At 43.9% G+C, this 23310-nt stretch overlaps 1 protein-coding gene across 1 annotated transcript in view; it reads right to left on the reverse strand.

Moving 5' to 3' along the window:
* The window catches only part of LOC6559127 (Down syndrome cell adhesion molecule-like protein Dscam2), a 67518-nt gene that overhangs the window by 14047 nt on the left and 30161 nt on the right, over positions 1 to 23310 (reverse strand). The window contains exons 7-9 of the mRNA XM_043214607.1: positions 14107 to 14951; positions 13880 to 14041; positions 8292 to 8597 (exon numbers count right to left, since the gene is read on the reverse strand). Of these exons, the coding sequence (XP_043070542.1) occupies positions 8292 to 8597; positions 13880 to 14041; positions 14107 to 14951 (1313 nt within the window). The remainder of the gene's footprint in view (positions 1 to 8291; positions 8598 to 13879; positions 14042 to 14106; positions 14952 to 23310) is intronic.

The raw sequence follows: 23310 nt of genomic DNA on the forward strand, positions 1-23310 counted from the left end.
TTTTTTGACGAAGTTTTTATATTTTTGGACACAAAAGATAATGAAAAAATAAACTATTTACAAAAGACATAAAAGAAAGAAAACGCAACTATTCATGTACCCTTCACTTTCAGACTGGACGAGCGACTGGCCTGACCCGCAGCATTGCTGGCCACACACGTATAGTTGCCCGTATCGCTGATGGTTGTCTGACGGAGCGAGAGGATGAGCGTGTACTCATCGATCTTGTGGTATATGGAACGAAGCAGGGGCTGTCCATCTTTTAGCCAGTATATGTCGATGGGCAGATCTCCCGAAATGACCATGCACATGACACGAACCGCTTGGCCGCCATTCACGCCGCTGGCATTGAAATGGAACTGCTCAATTTGGGGAAGCTCTGTGTGAATGGGATGGGGACGACACACAAAAGCCGTGCATGAGTAAGTGTTATATAATACAAAATTTGAGCTTATGCAAACCGACACCAGGGTAAACACACAAAGAGAAAGAGACAGAGACAGATAATAGGAAGACAGTGGTCAAAATGTACAGTTGCTGACTAGTCTATGTGGAAGCTACAACTACCACAGGCCAAGTTGTGCAGTAAACAAACCCTTGACACTGAGATTCGTCTCGACGGTCGTATAGCCAGCCCCATTGGCGCCCATGCACGTGTAGGTGCCAGCGTTGCTACCCTGCACGCTCTCAATATTCAGAGAACTACTTCGGCGACTGTGCATTAGAATGCTGACACCAGGCAGCTCCCCAGCTGGTTGGCCATTGTAGTACCAGGTAATGTTGAAGGGTGCATCTCCGTGCACCACGGCACAGGTCAGTTGATAGTAGTCGCCCACATATAGCGGCGAATTGATGGGCAGAGGTGCCAGTTTGGGTGGTACTTTAAAGCAAAATTAAAATAAAATAAATATGACATGATATTTAAGTTGCAGCTGGTCTAAACTTTCACATAAGACCCCCGACAAACTGCGATGAAAGATTGTGGACCGCAAATATACTCTGTTTTCCGTCCAATTACTCTTTTTAGGTATACATCTTATCTTAATCCCTATATCGATATTCTGGATGGTGCAGTGTCTTTAATTAATTTGTACATGCAAGCCTTTTTGGTGCGACTAGCCACAGAGAGTGAGACAGAGCTTAGAAAGCGAGATAGAAACCAAGACAGAGAGATAGAGAGAGACAGACATGCAGCCAAAATACTTCTATTGTAGACGCATTTGTGATTAGTAGCAGCAAACTACAGCGGACATTAGTTATGAGGCTCAATTTTGCGAGTGTTGTTTTGAACTGTATCTGTACCATAGACATTTAGTAGCGTTGTGAAGCGCTGATGGCCAGCCAAATTTGTGGCGTGGCATGTGAAATTGCCGGCATGTGGCGCCTCAACTGACTCAATGGTTAACACGCTGCCACGGCTGCCAACGTGCTCGGTGCTGATGGCCAGTTTCTCGCTGATCGATTGACCATTGAGGGTCCATTCGATTTGCAGGGGTAGATCGCCAACGGGCACGGAACAGTGCAGCGTTAAATACTGCCCCACCTGGGCGGGGCCCTCCTCAAAGGCAAAGGGTATGATGCGCGGCAGAACTGAACATTGTGGATGGTAAATAATATCGAAATAATACAGTGCACACAAATTAAACGATAGCAGATAATAGAAATTCACAAAGTATTCAAAATAGTGTAATCTCCTGCACCTATAACTTTCAGTTGGGTGCTGTAGGATGCTTTGCCGGCGGCATTTTCGCCATGGCAACTGTAGTTTCCGGCATGCTTGGCCGCCACGCTCTCGATGGTCAGAACGCTGCTGCGTCTGCCCAATTTGGCAATGAGTATATCCTGATCATCGTCATTGAAGAGCGGCTGTTTGTTAAATGTCCAGCGTATATTTAGGGGTAGATCGCCCTCGGTTAGGGTGCACTGATACGTTATATACTGGCCCAGATGCGTGGGCTGAGCACTCATTGCAAAGGGCGTTATTTGAGGTAGTACTTTTTTTTTAGGTGTAAACAGAAAATAGGCATAGGAAGCATATAAAGTCAAAAACAACAGTCTACTACATAAATTAATATTAATAACTACTACAAATCGACGAAATGAGGAGCTGCCTAACCGTTGACAATCAGCGCCGCCATATATTCCACAGTCTGAGCACTGTTTTGTGCCCGGCACGTATAGTTTCCGGCATTGTTGCCATTCACGGAGTCGATGGTCAGCACGTTAACCTTTTTGCCTATTTTTAAAGTGCTCACACCATGATACTCGTTGATGGCATAATCATTGAACAGCCAGTAGATATCCACAGGCAGATCCCCTTTCGAGATGGTGCATTGTACGGTCACCGAGTCTCCAAAATTAGCTGGCTCATTCCCAAACTCAAAAGGTGTAATATGAGGCGGCACTTTTACAGAAAGAAGATGAGAGTGTTAGCAGTTATGCCTTGGAGTATTACAATTGTCTCCATTTAGAGTAGTAGAGTAGAGTTCCAAAATACTTTTATTTTTTCAATATTTTCGTTGTCTTTCAGTTTTTTGCCTAAGTCTTTTGATAAGGGAAGGAATTTTTGTTCGTTGCCTAAGTCATCAAGTTTATTATTCATAAATACTTCTAAGACATTTCCACAAAGTATACTGTCTGAAAGCCAAATCAAAAAGCGAACAATATCAATTTACTAAAGCATAAAGCATTCATGCATTTTTTGCAGTGTTCATTCGTGTTCGACTCACAATTTTGTTGGTGTCAAATTATAAAGGAAATTGATGTACAATAAAACCAAAGAATACTTTTACATTCATGTGCTGTACAAATTTTGCTATACCATTAACAAACAACTGGGCAGTGTAGACAGACGAGGCCCAGAGATTTCTAGCCTTGCACGTGTAGTTGCCCACGTGTCGCGCATTAACCGCATCGATCATTAGGACGCTCAACCGTTTGCCCATTTTGGATGTCGAAATGCCCGAGTAATGATTGATCGGATATTCATTGAAATGCCACTCGATATCAAGTGGTAAGTCGCCCGAGCTAACCAGACAATTTACCGATACGGAATCCTCAAAATTGACGGGTGCTTCGCCGAAATCGAAATGCGCTATTTTGGGTGCAACTAATGGAGATTTCAATGGGACTACGTTAAACTATTTTTTGGATATCAAATTAAAATTATAAAAATCAAATATGCATTTTTAACTAAGACTACTTATGATAATGGTTCAAATACCATTCACAATAAGATCGGTGGTATAGTTAACGGCAGCTGCATGATTTTTCGCCCGACAACTGTATTTCCCAGCATGACGGGCCTGAACACTATCAATGCTTAGCACACTGTTCCGTTTGCCACCTTTTATGACACTAATGCCAGAGTAGGAACTGATGCCGTAATCGTTGAACAACCACTCAATGTCGATGGGTGGGTCGCCAGTTGATATTTGACACATAATCGATACTGAATCCTCAACATTCGCTGGCTCGTCGCCAAAATTAAAGGGCGTAATTTTGGGTGGTACTTTTTGGGATAAGTAAGGATGCATTAAAAACGAAATCATAATAAACACGTTAATTTAGTCGGAAGCTTTATAAATGTTAACAACCATTCACAATTAGAGCAGCCGCATATTCACTACTAGCTGCTTTATTCTTCGCCTTGCAACTATAGTTTCCCGCATGACCAGCGTGCACAGAGTCTATGGTTAAAACACTGGTTCTTTTGCCCCCGCGTACGACAGCAATGCCGGAGGCAAAGTTTATGGGTTGACCATTGAACAGCCACTCAATTTCGATGGGTAGATCTCCCGATGAAACCAAACAGTTCACAGAAACGGAGTCCTCAAAGTTAGCGGGCACTTCGCCAAAATCAAAGGGTGCTAGTTTTGGGGGAGCTATAGGAATTTCATGTACATAAATATATTACAAATAGATCTGGTCATTGAAGTTAAGCACCCTTATAACTGTTGGATTGGATTGGGAAAGTTAACATAAAACTGAAAATATAAGCTACGTGTAATATATGTATATCCAACTCAGAAGTTAAACTCTAGTATACCATTCACAATCAATTCGGTGGTATGATTGACAGCAGCCGCATGATTCCTGGCCAAACAGGTGTACTTGCCAGCATGGCGAGCACTTACATTATCTATGGTCAACATGCTCGTCCGCTTGCCGCCCTTCATCACCGTTACACCCGAGTAAGAGCTGATGCCGTAGTCATTAAATAACCATTCAATGTCGATGGGTAAATCACCGCTAGAGATGAGGCAAGTGACCGAAACTGAGTCTTCGACATTTGTGGGGTCCTCTCCGAAGGTAAAAGGCGTGATTTTGGGAGGTACTTTAAGGTAATATCAAGGAGATATAACACAAAGTGAAACAACTTTAAATAATAAACAAAATCTACATATACAAATCAACAATCATTATAAGCAATACCATTCACAATAAGCTCAGTTGTATGATTGACAGCAGCTGCGTGATTCTTAGCCCGACAACTGTACTTCCCGGCATGCCGGGCCTGTACATTATCAATGCCCAGGACACTGCTACGCTTGCCGCCCTTGACAACCGTAATGCCCGAATAGGAACTGATGCCATAGTCGTTAAAGAACCACTCAATATCGATGGGTAGATCTCCACTGGAGATGAGACACGTTACGGACACAGAGTCCTCCACGTTAGTGGGCTCCTCTCCAAAATCGAAAGCCGTTATCTTAGGCGGTACTTTAATCAAAGAGTTAGGTGTTTTAAACAGGAGGGTATAGTTGGTACCAAAACAAAAAAGAAAACTAAATACAAATCTCTACATAAATGTTTCAAAATATTATCCAACAGCTTTCTGCAAAATACCATTCACAATCAATTCCGTTGTATAATTAACTGCTGCCGCGTGATTCTTAACCTTGCAGCTATATAGGCCAGCATGCCGGGCCTGGACATTATCAATGCTCAACATACTGTTACGCTTGCCACCTTTGACTACGTTTATACCCGAATACGAACTGATGCCATAGTCATTGAAGAACCATTCAATATCAATCGGTAAGTCGCCGCTGGAGATGAGGCAAGTTACCGAAACGGAGTCCTCAACATTTGTGGGTTCATCTCCAAAAGTAAAGGGTGTGATTTTGGGCGGTGCTTTGGAAGCCAAAATATTTTTAAATGGGATCAATTAAATAGAAGATTAATGTCAACAGAAAAGTAATCAAATAACTAATAACTATACATTAGTTTTATGTAAGTCGCGGAGAGTACCATTCACAATCAGTTCGGTGGTATAATTGACGGCAGCAGCCTGATTCTTTGCGCGACAAGTGTAATTTCCAACATGACTGGCATGAACATTATCTATGCTCAGGACGCTGTTCCTTTTGCCACCCTTCATGACCATAATACCGGAGTATGAACTGATGCCGTAGTGATTGAATAACCATTCGATATCGATGGGTAAATCTCCCGTTGATATCAGACATGTTACCGAGACAGAGTCCTCAACATTTGCAGGCTCCTCGCCAAAGCTAAAGGGTGTTATTTTGGGCGGTACTTGGGGGTGTAGCAGAGTGGAAAATGTGGGGTTTTCGGTATATTAAAATAAGTACATAAACAAACTAAAGTTTTATAGAATTGATATCTTATAGGAAGTGATATGGAGTTGCCAACCATTGACAATTAGAGCCGCTGAGAATTTGCTGGTGGCGGCCTTATTCCTCGCCTCGCAGCTGTAGTTGCCAGCGTGTCCTGCATGCACCGAATCAATGGTTAAAAGGCTCGTTCGCTTGCCACCCTTCAGCACCGTAATGCCAGCAGCGTAGTTAACCGGTGAGCCATCGAACAACCATTCAATTTCAATGGGTAAATCACCCGAGGTCACCAAACAATTCACAGACACCGAGTCCTCAAAGTTGGCCGGTGCCCCACCGAAATCAAATGGTGCTATTTTGGGCGGAGCTATTTGGGAAGAGTTTGTTGGGATGGAAGTCAAAGAAAAATTTAAAGAAAAATCACAGATCATGCACAAATAATGCCCCATATTGAATACCATTCACAACCAATTCGGCTGCGTAATCCACAGAACCGGCATCATTGCGAGCCTTGCAACTGTAGTTTCCCGCATGACCCGCATGCACCGAGTCAATAGTCAAGATGCTTGCCTTCTTGCCACCCTTGACAATGGAGACGCCCGTGTAGGCTTGAATGTGCTCATTATTAAAGAACCAAGTGATTTCCATGGGCAGGTCACCCAGATAGATGAGGCAATTAACCGATACCGATTCCTCAAAGTTAATGGCATGATCGCCAAAGTCGAAATGTGCAATTTTAGGGGGTACTTTCATTTGAGGATGGGGTTGTGGGAGATGGGCAATGAAATAAGAATAAAATTGAAAATTAAACACTTGACAGTTGAGTAGAGTTTTCGTGTATACCATTCACCACCAGTTCGGCGGTGAAGTTAACCTGTGTAGCCCTATTAACCGCCACACAAGTGTAGTTTCCTGCATGATGATCGCGCACAAAGTCTATGGATAGTGCACTGATCTTCTTGCCCAGCTTCACCATGGACACATCGTAGACATTCTCATTTATTTCGCGTCCATTGAAGAGCCAAGCGAAACTGACCGGAAAATCACCAGAGGTAACCAAACATTGTACGCTCGCCGATTCGCCAAAGTTCGAGGGATCCTCGCCGAAGTTAAAAGGAGCAATTTTGGGCGCCACTTAAGGTTGGGTCAGGATTGTGTGGTTGGTTTAAATAAACAAAAGCAAAATCATTAAGAGCGCAAGTAAGTAAAGAGTATTAACCATTCACTTTCAATTCGGCCGTATGGTTAACACGACCCGCTCGATTCTCGGCTATGCAGGAATAGTTGCCCACATGTTTTGCCGAGACAGCCTCGATGGTCAACCCGTTGATGCGTTTGCCTTGCTTGGTTGTCATTATTTCCAAATAATCCTCAAAGGGATTGCCATTTAGTGTCCAGGTAATGTTAACGGGCAAATCACCGCCCGATATGGTGCATTGTACATTCACAAATTCACCATAACTCATCGACTCATCGCCAAACGAGAATGGGCTAATGCGGGGTAAAGCTAATTGTGAGAGTTTTTGACAATACGTAACATAAGAGATGGAAACAATAGATGCACAAGTTGGTCAGCTCATTTTACACACACTTCAGCAGCAGCACACAACACTTTTTTTTAAGATGTAAGTTTAAGAGTCGGTAGGAGTTTTAATGACAAATACAAAAACTACAAATGTTGATAGAAAAGCCAAAACAGTCTTCGGTATACCGAAGTGGAAATACCCTTGCGAACCTATCAGTTGAAATCAAGCAAGGGTATGTTGATAAAGACAACAGATCTATAAAGGTTTTAATAAGATATTTGTGTATATACAGCTCTGAGGCCACGCACCGTTGACAATCAATTCGGCTGAATGCTCAGCGCGACCCGCTGAGTTGCTGGCAATGCACGTATAATTGCCGGCATGTTTCGCCTCAATGGCATCGATCATTAGGTTGTGAATGCGCTGGCCACGTTTCTCAGTGAATATCTCCAGTTCCGGCAAGAGCGGATGGCGATTCAATGTCCAGATGACCGAAACGGGCAGATCACCGCCCGATATGGTGCAATGCACCGAGACAGGTTCACCGAAATTCATGGGCTCCACACCAAAGGAGAAGGGCGTTATCTTGGGAGGCACTAATATGGTTGGGTATATGGGAATGATTTTTTTTAATAAAAAGGAAAAACTAAATAGCTAAAGAAAATGATAAGAAATCAATTAGAAATGTTCACAGTCTGCTGACAAACCATTAACAATTAAACGCGCCGAGTGGGCTGTGAGGCCGGCCTTGTTCTGCGCATGACAGGAGTAGAGGCCGGCGTGGTGAGCGGATACAGACTCAATGGACAGAACATTGATGCGTTTGCCAATGCGCGAGAAGGATATATCATGATAGCTATCGATTGTGGCATTGTTCAGCAGCCAGGTAACATTCATGGGCAGATCTCCGCCTAGAATGGTGCACTGCACCGAGGCAGGCTCGCCGTAGTTCAAGGGCTCCTGGCCAAAGTCGAACGGTGCGATCTTGGGCGACACTTGGGGCAGGAAGAAGTAAAGTTGCAGTCGTTGTTAGCATAGGTAAGTATAGATATGATAATATAGATATATAGGTATGAGCATTCCCAATACGCGTTAAATGGATTAGTATCAATCAACGGAGTTAGCTCATTAAAACGTAACCACAACCACCAAGACTAGACTAGATCCGTTCAATCGATTCGAATACCATTCACAGTCAGGTTGACACCGTAGCTAGTCGTTCCAGCCGCATTGCTGGCGATGCAGGTGTAGGTGCCCGTATGAGCGGGACTCGCACTGGGAATGGACAACATGCTCGTCTTGCTGCTGATGCGATTGGTGCGCATCTGCGGCTGCAGCTGGTCAAGGCTGATATCGCTGTCGCTGGCACTGCGCTCGAAGCTCCAGTGCACCCGTATGGGACGATCTCCCCTTTGGATTTGACAGAACAGGTCAATGGAGTCGCCCGTGTTGATGACATCCTCATACGCAAAGGGCACTATCTGTGGCAGTACTGAGTGTCGGGTGTGAGAGTGTGTGAAGTGTATTAGGCGGGAGTTTCCAACCGAAACAATAAAGCAAAATATACAATCCTAATAGATATATATATAAGATGGTAGTGCACGCAGACCATTGACAAACAACTCGGCAGTGTAGCTACTATTTCCCGCCGTATTGCTCGCCACACAGCTATAGTTGCCCGAATGGACCGCCTTGACGGTCTCCACAGTCAGCAGGCTAATGCGCTCCCCTATTTTACTAGCCATCACGCCGAGATGTGGAAAGAGCGGCAGTTCATTGTGGGTCCAACGTATTCTCAATGGTAGATCACCCTTGGCCACATGGCAGGTCAACTGGACGCTGTCGCCCTCATTGGCATCATTGTCGAAGCTAAAGGGATGGATGCTGGGTAGCACTACCGGAGTGGGAGCAGGAACAGGAACACGAGGTTAGGGAACGGGCAAAACAAATAGTATAACAAATGAAATGAAGAAAGCCTTAATTAAGTTACACAAGCATTGATAGATGATTATATGGGCACCATTGACTTTCAGCTCGGCAGTGTAGCTACTCTCGCCAGCTTGATTGCGAGCCCGACACGTATAATTGCCCCGATGCTCAGCAGCTATATAGTCAATATTAAGGGTGCTCGACTTGCTCGACATGCGTCCGATGACCACGTCCCAGTCGCCGCTAGTCAGCGTCTGATTGTTGAGGGCCCAGCTAATGTTAATGGGTAGATCACCCTTGATAACGGTGCATTGTATGCCTATAGTTTCACCAGAGTTAGATGCCTCATCGCCAAAGTCAAACGATCTAATTTGTGGGGGAACTGTGGGATGATGATTATTGGGAGTATTTTAAATCAAAATATCAACGCATAAACAAAAAAAAAAAAGAAGAAAGTTGAATACACATAAAATTGAATAGAAATTTATGGCGAGCGAACCATTGACAACTAATTCAGCGGTTTGTTCAGCGCTACCCGCCGCATTGCTGGCAATGCATTTAAACAGTCCACGATGATGACCATTGATGGAATCGATACTCAATGAGCTGAGTTTCGGTGACATTTTGATAATACGTATGCCCACATTCTCGTTCGTTATGGGCTGTCCATTCAGCGTCCAGTGTAGCTGCAGCGGTGTATCGCCCTTGAATACCATACACTGCACGGCGGTGCTATCGCCGTAGTTGGAGGGCTCATCGCCAAAAATAAAGGGCATAACTTGTGGTGGCACTGAGCAAAGTATAAATAAAAAACAAATCGTTGAAGTGAAGAGCTCAAAAATATGAAAGGAATTCTCAATACTCGGCTATTGAGCTACTATTCAGCGCAGACTGATCACATTTCAACACACTCGGTTTTGATCATTATGACAAACCAGCTTGATAATTACTCAGGACACACAATTTTGTAACTCATCAGATGCTGAATGTGTTATCACAGCCAAACATTACGCGATTACTTGAAGTGCACAGTGCTCCAACAATAAACAGCAAATTCAGCAGTTGATTTTAGTGCTACTTAAGCATAGTACAGTAGGTATTAATTATTTAAGGTGCTACACACACACACACATATCTAACCATTAACTTGCAATTCAGCAACATATTCGCTGCTCCCAGCCTCATTGGTGGCGGTGCACTTGTAAACACCGCGATGAAACGCACTCAGCGAATCAATATTCAGCAAACTTGTTCGCCTATTTCCACGTATTAAGCTAAATCCGTTCTCGCCATCTACGATGGGCGCTGAGTTGAGGGACCAGCGTATTTCCAAGGGTGAGTCCCCCTTGGGCACCACACAATTGGCGCTGGCTATGTCGCCCACATCGGCCGCCGATTCGCCAAAGCTAAAGGGCAGCACTTGTGGAGGTACTTGAAGTGGTAAAGTGGTTTTTAGAACGGAAATCAAATAAATAGAACAACATAAAATAATCGAAATATAAATGAAAGAAGTGTGTAAATGATCCTAAATGATCCCATGTTCTGCACAAACCATTCACATGCAATTCAGCGCTATATTCAGCGGTGCCAGCGTTGTTTGCCGCTATGCATTTGTATAATCCGCGATGTCGAGCCTCCAGAGCATCAATGCTCAGCGAGCTGGTGCGAGGATTCAGACGCGACAAGGAGAAACCATGCTCCCCAGTTATAATGGGCGCTGAGTTTAAAGTCCAACGAATTTCCATGGGCAAGTCACCCTTGGGTACCATGCAGAAAATACCAGCTATTTCACCAGTGTTGGCGGGCTCGATGCCAAAGTCAAAGGGTTGTATTTGTGGAGGCACTTAATTGTAGATTGGAGTCGGGACAACAAAACAAGTGAATATCAAATAAAAATAACTAATAGCTAACTATAAACAAAAGTAAACATATCTACTATCAACGTGACAAACCATTCACTTCTAAAATCGCAACATATTCAGCATAACCCGCTGAATTGTTGGCTATGCACTTATAGCTGCCTCGATGTGCGGCCTCCAAGGAGTCCACATTCAGCGAACTCGTTCGCTTGTTGAGTCGCACTATGGTAAAGCCGAGCTCACCGTTGACTATCAGTGCCGAGTTTATCGTCCAAAATACATCCAAAGGTAGATCGCCTTTGGGCACCACACAAGTAACACTAGCCACCTCGCCGCGATTTAGTGGCTCCTCTCCAAAGCTAAATGGGCTAATCTGTGGTGCAACTGTGAAAATTTCAGTTTATGACTATTCAGCTTTTATTCGACTAAGTAACTCTTTAACAGCACACACATTCTAAGCTTGGCAACACCGAATAAACCGAAAGTAAGTTAATAAGTAGCTGAGAGTAGAGAATTAAGAAAGTATGTATATGCTTTTGAGCCACCAACCGTTAACCTGTAATTCAGCGGCATATTTGGCCCGACCCGCCTGATTCTGGGCGATGCAGCTATAAACACCACGATGCTTTGCCTCCAGGGCATCAACACTGAGGTAGCTGGTGCGACTATTCATCTGCACAACAGTGAAACCATCCTTATCCGTTTCAATGGCCTCATCGTTCAGGCTCCAATGTATTTTCAATGGTAAGTCTCCCTTCAGCACCACACAAGTCATGCTCAAAATATCGCCCATGTTGAAGACCTCACTGCCAAAACTAAAGGGCAGGACATGGGGTGGCACTATGTCAATGGAGTGTGAAATTAAAAATGAACAAATCAAAATGATAAACTACATAATAAAGCTGGATCGTGATCAGTTATCAGATATCAGATAGCGATATACCGTTGACTTTCAGCTCGGATGTGGTATAACTAGATCCAGCCATATTCTCGGCTATGCATTTGAATGTGCCCCGATGGTACTGTTCAACGGCGGCTATATTTAGTACACTGGTCTTGGGCGATAGCTTCAGTATAGTGATGCCCTCCTCGCCGTTGATAATGGGTCGCGAATTCAGTGTCCATTTGATGGTGATAGGCACATCGCCCTTCTGCACCATGCACTGAACGCCAGCGTTTTCGCCCGTATTCACAGGATCATCGCCGAAGGAGAAGGGTGCAATGGACGGTGGCACTGACAAGTAATGAAATTCGGATTGGGTTGGGTATCAAAACTGAACAGAATATAAAAGAAAGAAAAAGCTTGAAGCTAATCGAAAGGAACTAAAGCTTAACCATTCACTGCCAGCATGGCAGATTGTCGGGTATCGCCCGCATTATTGGTTGCCACACAGGAGTAGTTGCCTGCGTGGCGAGCTCGGACTGATTCAATGCTGAGGACACTGATGCGTTGGCTATTGCGAGTGACGACAACGCCATCGTTGGTGAAGACCCGCCCGCCATTCTTCGTCCAGGCAATGTCTAGCGGTAGGTCGCCCTTGTTGACCGTACAGTAGGCCGAGACCATGTCCAGTTCGTTGATGCTCTCCTCCCCAAAGTCAAAGGGCATCACTTGGGGCAGGACTGTGAATATGCGGGATTGTTGGGGATTTGTGATTCAAGTAAAACCAAACAAAAGCAAACAAAGTCGATTTAAAGCAGACAGTAAGGAATTTTAACCATTGACAGCCAACATGGCCGATTGCCGGGTAGCTCCAGCGTTATTTGTCGCTACACAGGAGTAGTTGCCCGCATGGCGAGCTCGCACGGATTCGATGCTGAGGACACTTAAACGCTGACTGTTTCGATTGACCAGCAGGCCATCATTGGTGTAGAGACGTCCACCGTTCTTCGTCCAATAGATATCCACGGGCAGGTCGCCCTTGTTCACCGTACACGAAACTGAGACCATGTCCAGTTCATTGATGCTATCCTCGCCAAAATCAAAGGGCACTATCTGAGGCAGAACTGGGCGGGAGTTGGTTGGGTTAAACAAAAGCAAAGCAAAGCAAAGCAAAATGTAACGACAAAGCTAATGAGCTATGAATAAAACCCTCTTAACCATTGACGGCCAGAATGGCCCAATGTTTGCTATCGCCAGCATTGTTCGTCGCTATGCAGGAATAGTTGCCTGCGTGGCGAGCTCGCACCGATTCAATGCTGAGGACGCTCATGCGTGTGCTAGTTTTGGTGACCACAATGCCATCGTTGGTATAGACACGACCGCCATTCTTTGTCCAGGCCACATCGATGGGCAGATCACCCTTGTTGACCGTGCAGGAGGCGGAGACCATGTCCAATTCATTGACGCTCTCCTCACCGAATTCAAACGGCACTATCTGAGGCAGTACTTGGATGGGTTTTTGGAGGGTTTAACAAAATATACATATACATAACGTTAGACGAGGGTGCACAACTACCAAGCGAATTGAGGGTCTACAATAGGTATTCCTATAAGCTGAGGCATCACCATTGACACGCAGCTCCGCCGTATGATAAATAATTCCGGCGGCATTCCGTGCCACACAGGTGTAGTTCGCCCTGTGGCGAGCGTGTACGGACTCAATGCTCAGCATGCTGATGCGTTGCGTTGTCTTGGTTATCAAGATGCCATCATTGGACATGAGACGCGCCACACCGAGCTTCGGTTCCGGTGCCGTTGTCCAGTACACCTCGAGTGGGGTGTCGCCCTTGTTGATCGTACAGGTGGCCGACACCATATCGTTCATATTGATGGCCTCCTCGCCAAAATCAAATGGCACTATCTGTGGCGGCACTAAGTTGGGATGGATCAATTAATGGCGAGTGAACAGAGCGACCAACGTTGCAGGGGATTCTTTTGTATTTGCTGGTGGAGCTGAAAATTCGACCCGCCCAAAAGATAAAACTGGCGACGAGCTACCTTTTTAAGGGTTGTCTCGCGCAATAAATGAATTAATCAACTTACCCATGACTTGCACTTCCAGGGATCCGCGTGCCGAATAACCCTCCTGATTCTTGGCCACACACGTGTAGGTTGCCTGATCCGAATTGCGTTCCACATTCTCAATGATGAGTGTGCCATTGGGGAAGACCTTCTGCTTGCGATTGATGGGCAGTGGACGATTATCTAAGCATATCGAAATACATACTTAGTTAACTCATTTTTGAATGGGATTCGATTTGTTTACTTACCACGCTCCCAGACAATGGAATCAATGGGGTATCCAGCTACGGGGCATGTGACTATCAATGTCTCACCGGCGACAATTGCTTTCTTTTCCATTTGACGGATGTAGGGCAGACCGTAGACATTCAGTTTGGCAGAGTGCTCGGCCACTCCCACTTTGCTCTTGGCAATGCACTTGTAGAGGCCACCATCGTTAGCATGCACGGAGGTAATGTTCAAGTAGGAAACCACATCGCCATTGACTGTTACATATTGTCCCACTTGATATCTGTCGTTGTTGGCAATCTTCTTGCCGTCCAATTCCCAGGAGATTTCGGGTGTGGGATTGCCTCCAGCGACACACTTAAGGAATACGCTTGGACCGGGCTCCATGGTCTCCTCTTGGAAGGCCTGTCGGATGACGGGTGGATCGAAACGACCGCCCAGTTTCAGCTCAGCGCTTGCCTCTGCGGATTCCTGATCGTTGCGAACGAAACACTGATACATGCCCTTGTCCTCTTTTTTCACCGACTCGATGCGCAGCACAGGCTCACTGTGTCCCATTGCCTTGCCGTCCTTCATCCAGCTGACGGTCTTGATAGGATTGCCGGTATACTGACAGGTGAACACAGCGGGACGTCCAAAGTCAATGGTTTGCGTGGGTGGATCGATTTTAGCGGACAGTGGTGCAGTTACAGTCAGGACAGTTTCAACGCTTTCGCCACCCACCGAGTTGTTGACAACACACAGATATTTGCCAGAATCTTCGACAACAGCATCCTTGATAATAAGTGTGCCAGAAACCTGCTTGACGCGATCATTCAATACAACAGCCTGTTTACGGGTGGTTCCCTCAATGAATTTGTACCATCTGGAACGAGAAACACAGATTAATCGATGCTAGTCAAGTGTTTAAGGTTGACTTGGGACAGTGAACACAAAACGAGCAAATGTCTTAGGGAATTCTTTTGAAACTAACAGAACTCATAGTCTGGATGTCGATCTTTATACTTACTCTCCACTTCAGCTATGGCAACTATTCTGTATATACTCACCTCAAATTTGTGAGTTCTGTTCACATCATTTGCTTATTTTGTGCATCACTTTGGGGTAGGGGGAAATCAAGTTCCTAACAGATAGGCAAACGCCCTAAACAAAAGTTGAGCTACCTATAAACTGGCACCGGATAACCCTGCCCGGGACAATGGCCTACAAAGGTTTCATTCAAGGGCACATCATTGATCTCAATGCTTTTGACCGCAATGCGTGGCTTAACATGGCCAATGGGTTCTGTAAGGTTGACAAGCTCAAAATGTTTAGGAATGCTCTAAGACTATAAACTACAAACTGCCTGAACGATTGGATAATATATTGAGGTATTACTTAGTACCTAAAAGCTGGCATGGGATATGCCTGACTCTGGCAGAGTATGGAGAAATTGGAGTTCAATTTGCGAGTCAACTCCTGCAATCGATCACCTGATACAGTTGGCGCTACACTACCAATGGGCTCTGAAAGAAAAGCAATTATCAAGCAGAGTTTTTGATAGAGAAAAAACAATATGAAAAGACTGCCTGAATATCGCTGGGCTTATTACCTAAAAGCTGGTGTTGGATAGGATTGACCTAGACACAAAATGGATAAATCATTGGCCGCAGCTCTTGTCATTTCTTGCAGACGACCACCGGAGATTTTAGGAGCCACACTGCCCACGGGTTCTGCAAAGCATTATGAGCGTTATGATCTATGCAAAATTCAGAGAAAACTGCCCGATTTTTGTTGGAATTTGGAACTAACCGTATTATGGGCACGGGATATGCCTGAGTCTGGCAGAGTAAGGCAAAACTAGTCGAGATTTCTTTGACAAATGTAGAACTTTTCGATTCGCCCGAGAAGCTAGGAGCCCTTGCGCCAATAGGTTCTACAAAAATGAATAGCAACAAGTGAGAAAGTAAATAAAATAACTGCCTGAACTGGTTGAGAAATACTTAATGCTACTTTATGGATACCTTATTAGGGGCACAGGATACGCCTGAGCGGGACAAAGAAGTGCAAAACTCTGACCGTAGTTCCGCACAAATGTATAACTTTTCATATCGGTAGCAAAAGTGGGACCTTTAGCGCTGACTGGCTCTAAAAATATGCGAAAATATTTCAAATTATTTTCGGCATGCGATTCCAAACACAAACAGTTGGCAGGTGACCAGTTTTAAGAATGTTGTTAAGATAGAAAACTGTTTGAATGTTTACCTACTAAACGGCACAGGATATGCCTGAGCCTGGCAGAGCAAAACAATATCACTCGAGCTGCCACCGAGCAAACTAGAGATTTTTGAGACACTAGCAAATGTGGGCGCTTTGGCACCGACGGGTTCTGGAATTTGAGTGAGAGATAGTCACAATTCGTTAGAAAACTATATAATTGATAACTGTCTGAATGTTAAGAGGTCGTTATATAAATGGAGCTACCTCATAGCAGGCACTGGAAATGCCTGAGCCTGGCAAAGTAGTGCGAAACTGTGTCCCACTCCCCGGCTATATGAGAATATGTTGGAGTCTGTAGAGAAAGTTGGCGCTCTTGCTCCAATGGGTTCTGTAAATTACAATAGATTGTTCGCCATGGTAATACTCTTAATAACACCACAGAAACTGCCTGAATGAACTGATAGCTAAGAAATTAATAACTAATTCAGTCTACCTCATAGCTGGCACTGGAAATGCCTGAGCTTGACAAAGTACCGCAAAACTCTGACCAACTCCTCGGGTATATGAGAAGGAGTTTGAATCTGTCGAGAAGGTTGGCGCTCTTGCTCCAATCGGTTCTGTAAATTGCAATTGATTGTTCGCCTTAAAAATACTCTTAATAGCAATACAAAAACTGCCTGAATGAGCTGAATGATATGAAATTAATGACTGATTCAGTCTACCTCATAACGGGCACTGGAAATGCCTGAGCCTGGCAAAGCAGCGCAAAACTTTGACCCACGGGGCGTGCATAAGAAAAGGAATTGTAGTCTGAGGAAAATGTGGGTGCCCTAGAGCCAATGGGTTCTGTAAAAAGCAATGTATGTAAAAATGGGTATTCCTAAAAGCCAAAAACTGCCCGACATGGAAGCTACTCGTTCAACTTGCCTAATGATGGGCACGGGAAAGGCTTGTGCTTGACACAGTAACGCGAAACTAGCATTGATGGAACGCTCGAATATGCTACCCTTGGAGTCGCTCGAAAATGTGGGTGCCTTTGCCCCGACAGGTTCTAAAATCAATGGCATTAAAAATACAATTAAAATAATTCTAGTTGCATCTAGAGAACCAGTTGGCAAGTGTTAGTCCAAGTTACTGACAAAGACAACAGTTATTAAACTATTAATCCTAGTTACCTAAATATCGGTACAGGATACGCCTGACCCTCACAGGTCAAGGATAAGTTGCTATGCTGGGGAGCGTGTATGGTGAACGTGGAGGCAACACTGGGAAAACTGGGCGCCTTGAAACCAACAGGTTCTTGAAATAGAATCGCATTTAACATTATTTACTCGGAGTGGTAAATATAAACTGAGTGAATTTAGAGTTGGGCAGCTTATTAGCATTTGGGTACTCAATTTGTATTTACCTAAATACAGGCACTGGAAATGCCTGAGCCTGACAGAGCATCGCAAAGCTAAAACCCAGGGGTACATGTTGCTGAAAGGTCTGAACGCCCGAGGGCACAGTGGGCGCCTTTGAACCGATCGGCTCTGTGAAAATAACGGTAATTACCTTCTATTTCGGATCAAATTTGTTTAAAATGATTTTTAAAGAAATATTTAAAGGTTATCATAATTTAAAACATTTTTCTTCTTATTTTAAAACTTGCACTTAACTATGAGATAGGAAAGGGAAGCTTAAAGCAAACTGCCTCAATGAATGGGAGAGCTAAAACTCACTTAATTGTTGCCAAACCTAGCAGATTTCGATATATTCACCTCATTTAGCTTCGAGCTCAAGTTTAAATGCATAAGTTAAAATTTATGTGATTTAATTACATAAAATCAAAGCCAAAAAGTTGGAAGCCAACCACACAAACAAAATCTAATACAAGTCCGACAAGAAAAGAAAAAAACCTCAAGTGCACGAGCACTTTGAACGTGACCTTTTGACACAAAGCTCACAGTTAAACGCAACCCCCCAAAGACGTTGAACTTTTCGAACTCAGTTCGAATGAACGCAAAAAGCAGAAGCAGAGAAGAGAAAGCGGGCAATAAACTTAAACCACACAATGCATATTTGATTGGGGTCAATGTTAAGCTTAAGGTTATTTAAATTACGCAATGCGACTTGCGCACAAAGCGCAACTCAACAGATGTGGGCGCAACAGGTGGCGGGAAAGAGTCAACAAGCGAAAGTTGACCCAGAAACGTGCGTTCATTCATAAACCGGTGTGCGAGCGAGACGCATGCAGTCCACAAATGCTCCACACAAAAACCGGCGTGCGCATGTAGGGGTAATTGCTTGGGAAATTTTTATGTATGTGTGTGCGTGTGGAATGCGAGCGTGCGCACTGCTCAAGAGAGCAACAGAGAGCGCAATCAGCTGTGCTACGCGTTTGTTTACAAACAGTCAGGCACACACACACACAAGCACAAATTGTGAGAGCGCAAGAGAGAGTGAGAGTGTGGATTGGAGTGGGTTGGGGGCGGCAGTTGCATTTTATTGCCTTTGCTACTCTTCTATGGATTTCTGCCACTGCCGGTTTACGGTTTGTTTATTTAGCTTACTTTTTATGCGTGTGTGCGCGCCTATTTTGCCATTGCCTGTGTTTGTATTTGTGTCTGTGTTTTTTTTATGTTTGTTTGCGCGCACATTTTATGAATGAACAACGCTTCGGTCCCTCGCTTGGGGTTAAAGTTCACACGCGTAATGCATAATTAAAAGCACGCCGCTAACAGATTACGGAACTCTCGATTCTCGATTCTCGTTTCTCGACTAACCTGCTGACGGGAACAGGAAATGCCTGCGCCGGGCACAACAACACAATATCCATGTCGCGGTGCCTTTCAATTCCCGACCATTTCGTATCAGTGGAGAGAGTGGGAGCCTTTGCCGAAATGGGCTCTGAATGGAAATAGTTTATTGAGTAATCGTAAGGAGAAACTTTAACTGAATGGTGGGATGCATGATAGATAGGTTCGGTGTTAGAAGTAATGGTCAAAATTGTCTGTAGCCATAACTTTGTCAGAATCTAACCGATTTTCAAAAGCAATGGCTTTATGGCAATGGTTTGGCATCTACATTTATACTGCAATTAAAATTGAAAACACAATTTTCAAATGTCATCATAGTTTGGTGTCTGGTCAAAATTCATATCGTTAAAGCCAAATATATTATTAATACCGAAAGCTAGGCGCTGGATAGCCTTGAGCAGGACAGAGCAGCGAAATATCTGTTCCCTTATGCAGCTCAAAAGGTTTGCTCATTATCGAGGGAATGCGTGGTGCCGTGCTTGAAACAGGCTCTGAAAATAATTTAACAAAGACAAACAATCTAATGTTAAACCTTAATGGTACTTTCAGAAACCTAACCTGAATGCTGGCACAGGATAAGCTTGAGCTGGACAGAATATAGCCAAATTAGTGGACAGCAAGCGTTCGATCCAAGAGCGTTTGTGGTCATTGGAGAGCAGAGTGGGCGCCTTACCGCCAACTGGTTCTAAACAGCCAAAAACAAAGTGTTATAAAACGCAATTCATTTAAACGTTTCCATTTAAGAACTGAATGTTGGGCAGATGAGAGTTTCGGCTTACCGAAAACTGGGTGCTGGATAGCCCTGAGCTGGGCAAAGCAAGGAAATCGACTGACTCTGATGCAGCTCAAGAGGTTTCTGGACCAGAGCAGGTGTTCTAGGAGCAGTACTTGAAATTGGTTCTGTAAAGTTTACAAGAATCAATAGTGAAATATTAAAAATAAATGGTGTGAAAAAGATGCCTTTTGTTGGTTTAGGATAGCAGCCTTTTAATTTTAGATTTTCTCTTAACGCACCTAAAGCTAGGAGCTGGATAACCTTGAGCCGGACAGAGTATTGCTGTGGCTGCTTGAGTCTCCACAATGTTCGGCTTATAGGTCAATGCATTTATCTTGGGCGGACTGCTGGAAATGGGCTCTGAAAATGTCAACGAATTTGTATATAGACATTGGGAAAATACTGAATAATGAGCCAGAATGTTGGGAGTTTCGCAAGACAAGTTGAGTGCTTTACAATGCTTACCGAAAACTAGGCGCTGGATAGCCCTGAGCTGGGCACAATATGGAAATGCTGGAGTGACCAGCGACAGTTAAGGGACGTGACTGAAGTGGCGGCACTTTGGGAGCAGTACTCGAAACAGGCTCTGAAATATTACATTAAAACTTAACGTCGAACTAAACTAAGCCACCTGAATGTTGGATACTTGATCTAGATGCTTTACCTAAAAACTGGCAATGGATAGCCTTGAGCTGGACACAATAAAGCCAAGGTGCTTGAGCCGGCATAAGTTTTCATATCGAATTTGGCCAGAGAGATAACTTTGGGAACAGTGCTGCTTATGGGCTCTAAAAGGGAAAAGCGATTCTTTTTTAATATATTCAAAATCAATTGCTTTGAAAACTGCCTGAATAGGATCTATTTACTATAACCTTACCGAAAGACTGGCACAGGGTAGCCCTGAGCTGGACAAACAATAGCCACATTTTCTGTGATACGAACATATTCAAGATTGGTTTTCTGTATCAACGCAACTCTGGGGGCTGCGCCGCTAATAGGCTCTGAAAGTTAAGAATAAAAATAAGCTGTATTCAACACTTAAAAACTGTTGAAAACTGCTTGAATGTTTAGCAAGGATTTCTTAAATGTTACCTAAAAAATGGCACTGGATATGCCTGGGCGGGACAGAGCAGAGTAAAGCTGCCTGCAATTGAAATATCCACATTGCGGGTCTTATCGCCAGAGGTTAGACGTGGACCGACAGTGCCCACGGGTTCTATAAAAATTGATTATAAATTGTTACAAATAAACTAGAAATTACTACAAAACTGCCCGAGTATTAAAATGGATTTTGCACTGTATTACCTAAAAAATGGCATTGGATAAGCCTGACCAGGACAAAAAAGCGAAAAGCTGCTGCCCAAATTAGCTTCAGCATTTTTCAGACGATTTTCAACACTGATTTTGGGCGCAACGCTGCCCACGGGTTCTATAAAATAAATCAAACACAGATGCCATAAAGTTGTGCAGTTGGTAAAATGACTAATGAACTGCCTGAATGTTGCTAAGCGCTAGAAAGTTTACCTAAAAGCCGGCACTGGATAGGATTGGGCTGGGCAAAATAGCGTAAATGTCGAGTGGAGTTGAGCAGCCGCATCCTTGAGACGTTCCCCAACACTTATTTTGGGGCCAACAGAGCCAACAGGTTCTATGTAGAGAGTTTAAATTGTGTGAATTAATTTCAGATGAAAACTACACTTAAGTACAAAATGAAAACTGCACTGAGTTTGTGGTCTTCAATAACATTTTACCTATAGGCTGGCACTGGATATGATTGGGCGGGACAAAAGATGCTCAGATCCCCCCTTAAGGCCACCTCGGCATCCTTGCGACGCTCCCCAACGCTTATTTTGGGCGGCACGCTGCCAACGGGCTCTTAAATTGAACAACTTATTAATGTTAAAACAATACACGGCTCAAGTTGCAAACTTTGAAAACTGTCTAAAATGTTGGAGCGGTGTGAGAACAATTGAAATTTGAAGTGCTCTGAGTTGAGTGAGGGCTGTGAAGACAGTTTATACACTCAGAACAAAATATATTTCGAAATACGGAATAGTAATAAATAATACAAAATGCTTAGAAACTTTTTTGCTTTACAAACTTCAGAAAACGAATGTAATTTTCTGCCAAATTTCTATCATTTTATTTGACTTTTAGGATTAGGTTATGTATTTTCCTGAGTGTAGACTAATCCCTTCACAACAATTGTGTGACATTGTTTGACCAGCAGCATTATGAATGGGTTTAATCATGCGAATGTTTGAGGGAGGAATGGGTTGCTGGCTTAAAACTAATTACAAATTTGCAGCCAATGATGCTTGAATACTTTGTTATGCCTGAGTTATAATTGGAGAACTTTTGGACTTGACGCACAATAAGTGTTGGCCTAGCTAGAATTACCTATAGAATGGCACCGGGAACGCCTGGGCGGGACAAAAGATGGCAACAGTTTGGCCAAAACGAATGCTGTCGCGTGTGAGGCCATCCTGCTTGTTGACTCGTGGTGCCACACTGCCCACAGGCTCTGCAAGATTAGTTTGAATTGGGGGAGCAAACAAAGGTATGCTATCAACTAGAAGACTGCAAGTAACAACTTGCGTGGGAAAGGATACTCGACTGTTGATTTACCTATAGGCCGGCACGGGATATGATTGTGCAGGACACTGTATGGCAATCGCCTGAGAGCTGCTAATGCGATCATGATTGAACTCATCCTTGCGATTAACCCGGGGCGCAACGCTGCCAATCGGCTCTGTAAAAGTTATTGACTTGACTTAGATTTTAACCACAAGAAGTTAATAGCCTGAATGCATGGGATGAGCTTAAGTCTAAGTCTCTCACCTAAACGCTGGCATAGGATAAGACTGTGCCGGACACAATAGAGCCAGCGAGCTATTTGATTTGGCCAGAAAAATTCCCAATTTATCTTTAATTTCAACTTTGGGCGCGACGCTGCCCACAGGCTCTGCAACAGAGAAAATCGTTTTTCAATCGAAATGAAGCTCATAGTATATTGAAATCAGCCTGAATTTTGGGTCTAGTTGTAACTCTCAAAATATTTAATCTGAGCATTACCTATATGCGGGCATTGGATACGATTGAGCGGGACAAAGCAAAGCCAAAGAGTTTTCAGCGTTGGCTAAGAATATGCCAGCTTTATCCTTAATTTCTACTTTGGGCGCAACAGAGCCAACCGGTTCTGCAATTAACAAAAAGTAATTCATTCTTTTTAGGTAAGCTACAAACTAAAACTGCTTAATTAGGTCAAAAGGTACTCGAGCATATTAGATTACCTAAATGCCGGCATTGGGTAGCCCTGAGCTGGACAGACCAAACTTAAGGAGTTACTCGATTTGATTATGGATATTTTGACTTTATCATTAATATCAACTTTTGGAGCCACAGAGCCGACGGGTTCTGGAAATGAAAGTTCCTACATTTTACACATCTCC

This window comes from Drosophila grimshawi, unplaced genomic scaffold (assembly GCF_018153295.1).
Source record: "Drosophila grimshawi isolate 15287-2541.00 unplaced genomic scaffold, ASM1815329v1 contig_1367, whole genome shotgun sequence".
Lineage (NCBI taxonomy): Eukaryota > Metazoa > Arthropoda > Insecta > Diptera > Drosophilidae > Drosophila > Drosophila grimshawi.